We start from the raw sequence: 2,964 nt of genomic DNA on the forward strand, positions 1-2,964 counted from the left end.
GCTTTGCAGTGTAAAGCTTAGCGAGAGGAGTGAGCAGCCTCAGCATGTGCTTCTCCTGCTCCGTCGCCATCTTCGTTTCTTCCAGGCCAAGCAGTCTCGCGAGCTCCATCACCAGCAGGAACGCTCCTTGGGCTTGCACCTGCACAGGTGGGATGGCAGTTGCTCTGAGCAAGACACCTTCAGGCTGGCAACCACCACCTCCTCCTCCCTCCCTCCCTGCACAATTACCTGGAGCAATAATCATGGCAAACTACAAACCATGGTTTACGAGTGCAAATGGTAGTTTCCCTGTGTGTGGCAAGTTCCCTGCAGTGGAGAAATCCCTGCAGTTTTCTTGGGAATGTTTTTGGAAGTGATTTGCCCTTGGCTGCTGCTTCTTCCTAGGGCTAAGAGAATGTGACCGGCTCAAGGTCACCCCGCTGGCTTTGGACTTAAGGTAGGACTGGAACTCACAATCTTCCAGTTTTTAGACTTGTGCCCTCACCACTACAGCAAACTGCCTCTCCTTCCCTAGCATATTAAGCTTTCTGAATCATTCATTCTGTTCTTCACATTCTCTAATTGTATGTTACTTTACCTACGCTGGCGTTTGGTTTCAAACAAAAATAGGAAAAAAATGCTGGAATCTTTCCCGAGTACATTGGGACCCGAGAGGGTGTGTGCTCACCTCCATCCGTGCCAGAGTTTGCATATGCAAAGGGTGATCCTTCAGGGGTTTGTCAAAGGCTTCCCTTTTGGTGGCATAATCCCGTGCCAGGTCGATCATTCTATGGATGGAAATCAAGCCCATCACGGGGATTAACTGTTGCCTTTTCTACTACTTAAAATGTATTTCTGCTATTTCCCAGAATTTAATTTCATTCTTTCATTAAGTCATAACAACAAGGGAATCAGTACCTAATGTAATACACTGGAGGGATATAACATTAATATAATAAAAATGTTAAGAACCTTTGACTGTTTCTTTATCAATCCATAATAAAAATATTTCCATTTCTCTTTATACAGACTATAGGAACACTCAGGAATATGCTGCCAGTATTGGACAACAAAATGGGTATTTTTCTTGCTTAAAGTCTGCAGATAGGTGTGTGAAGATGTTGAAATGCTTAATACACCCAAGTATTCCTTTACGGTCTTCAGTAAGTTGGCCAACATTTTCAAGTGACGTCACCACATCTCTAGCAATTTGAAATTTAGGAGATGGCAAACCACATTTTCCAACTGTTCACACCAATTTAAGTTTGCCTAATTATCCTTGAGATAACAGAAGAAATGAATTGCTTCTAATTTGCCCAGATATAGTTTTTCCTAGTTGCTTCTACTTCTCAGGGTTGAAAATCACCTTCTCATACTTCCCGCTGCAGACACAACATTATAGATCCTAGTGATGTTCAACATGTCGGCAATGCAAGGTATCCCCTTGCCTTCTGCAGAGATCTGAAAGCATCAAGAAACAGCTTCAAACTACTGCATTTGGTCCCCCTTAAAAACGTAAATACAATTAAATGGGCAACAGTGGTACATTTACAAAACAAAAATTCTTAAATACCATTTTCAGGATCTGAGAAAGACAACAGCAAGTAGTTTGAAGCAAAGCAAGAAAGAGAGCTTTATTCAAAAGACTGGACCTACAAACCAACCTTTCAATTTAAATAACTAATTCTAGAAATGTACAAGGTCTGCAGATCAGAGGGGCCATAAAGCTGAGTATGCACAATTCAAGGAAAGGAGTAATTTTCTGGAGCAACATAGGATACTAAAACCACGTTCTATCACAATTTGCTACTGAATGCACTGAAGAGCTATATTTACCAGGCTCCGAGGTCTGATGTTTTCTGAACCATTGCTCATAAGTCTCAGACTTTTTGTTTCTGCTAAAAGTTTTAAAAACAACAGAAATCATTTCAACTAAGTAGTGCCAGACACCAGAGGTGAGGATCTTCCCCTGTGTAACACTTCCACTCCCCAAACGTGTTCACACAGAACCCTAACAACTGTCTGTTGCGAATGCTTCAATGTGTAATGCTTTTTTCATCCAGAGGTCAGACCTGCCAGTATAAATCAGTATGCTAGCTGGGAATTGAAGCCTACATATTTTAAAGTTGCCAAGTTAGAAAAACACTGCTCTACACGATCCCTTCCAACTTGCTGAGTCTCTCCTTTCAAAGTCAGCCACCTTCCCTGCCTGGCTGCACTCTCTGTGCTCCTCTCAGTGAACGGAGGAGCAGAAATACTTTCCACCGTGGTTCCTACCAGATGTGCTCGCGCTCCATCCAGCAACAGCTCTGCGGTTGGCAGCGCCCTTGTGCCCAGCTTCTCTTTCAGCCTCTCTATTTTTATGCCATTCAGCTTCCCGTCCTCGTATGTCTTCAGGTAGAAGAGAGAGAGGCCTCTGGAGCCCTGCCACACAAAAGATGCTAGCCTGAGACCTCGTCCGGGAGGAATGAAATAAATGCAGCTGGAATTCGGACATTACTAACTGCACAACTACTTGCAAGCTACTGTTTCATATTCTTTGGGCTGGCCTGGGAATCCGACCTGTTTTATCTGCCCATCAGGCCCCACGATCCTTGCCAGGGTCAGCGCCATATCTGAATCAGCAGCTGATGTGAACCATTTGAAACCGTGCAGGCTGTAGGAGCCATCTGGAAGTTCCCGAGCAACAGTTTCTGTTCCACCTCCTGCAAAAGTAATAATAATAATTAAAAAACAACCACATTTTTTGCTGCTGGGAATCTTCCCTGGAAGATGAACTGAGATACCAGTGACCCCTGATTGATAGTTAGGTTTCGATCCTGCTTTTCATTCAGGAGTTTGTGGTGATCTTCACAACTCCCTCTTCCTATTTTCCCCAGCACATCCCTGTGAGGTAGGCTGGACTTCAAGAGGTATGCCTGCTCAAACAAACAAATTTTTGTTACAGCCAGACGATCCTAAATATTAAAACATCAAAATGCATTT

General features: G+C 43.5%; 1 protein-coding gene across 1 annotated transcript in view; it reads right to left on the minus strand.

The window, feature by feature from the left end:
* The window catches only part of LOC107288790 (acyl-CoA dehydrogenase family member 11-like), a 9,676-nt gene that overhangs the window by 3,301 nt on the left and 3,411 nt on the right, over window positions 1–2,964 (minus strand). The window contains 5 exon segments of the mRNA XM_015817439.2: window positions 2–139; window positions 668–767; window positions 1,346–1,440; window positions 2,257–2,403; window positions 2,542–2,756. Of these exon segments, the coding sequence (XP_015672925.2) occupies window positions 2–139; window positions 668–767; window positions 1,346–1,440; window positions 2,257–2,403; window positions 2,542–2,756 (695 nt within the window).

The sequence above is a fragment of the Protobothrops mucrosquamatus genome, unplaced genomic scaffold (genome assembly GCF_001527695.2).
Source record: "Protobothrops mucrosquamatus isolate PMUCROS unplaced genomic scaffold, P.Mucros_1.0 scaffold593, whole genome shotgun sequence".
In the NCBI taxonomy this organism is placed as follows: domain Eukaryota; kingdom Metazoa; phylum Chordata; class Lepidosauria; order Squamata; family Viperidae; genus Protobothrops; species Protobothrops mucrosquamatus.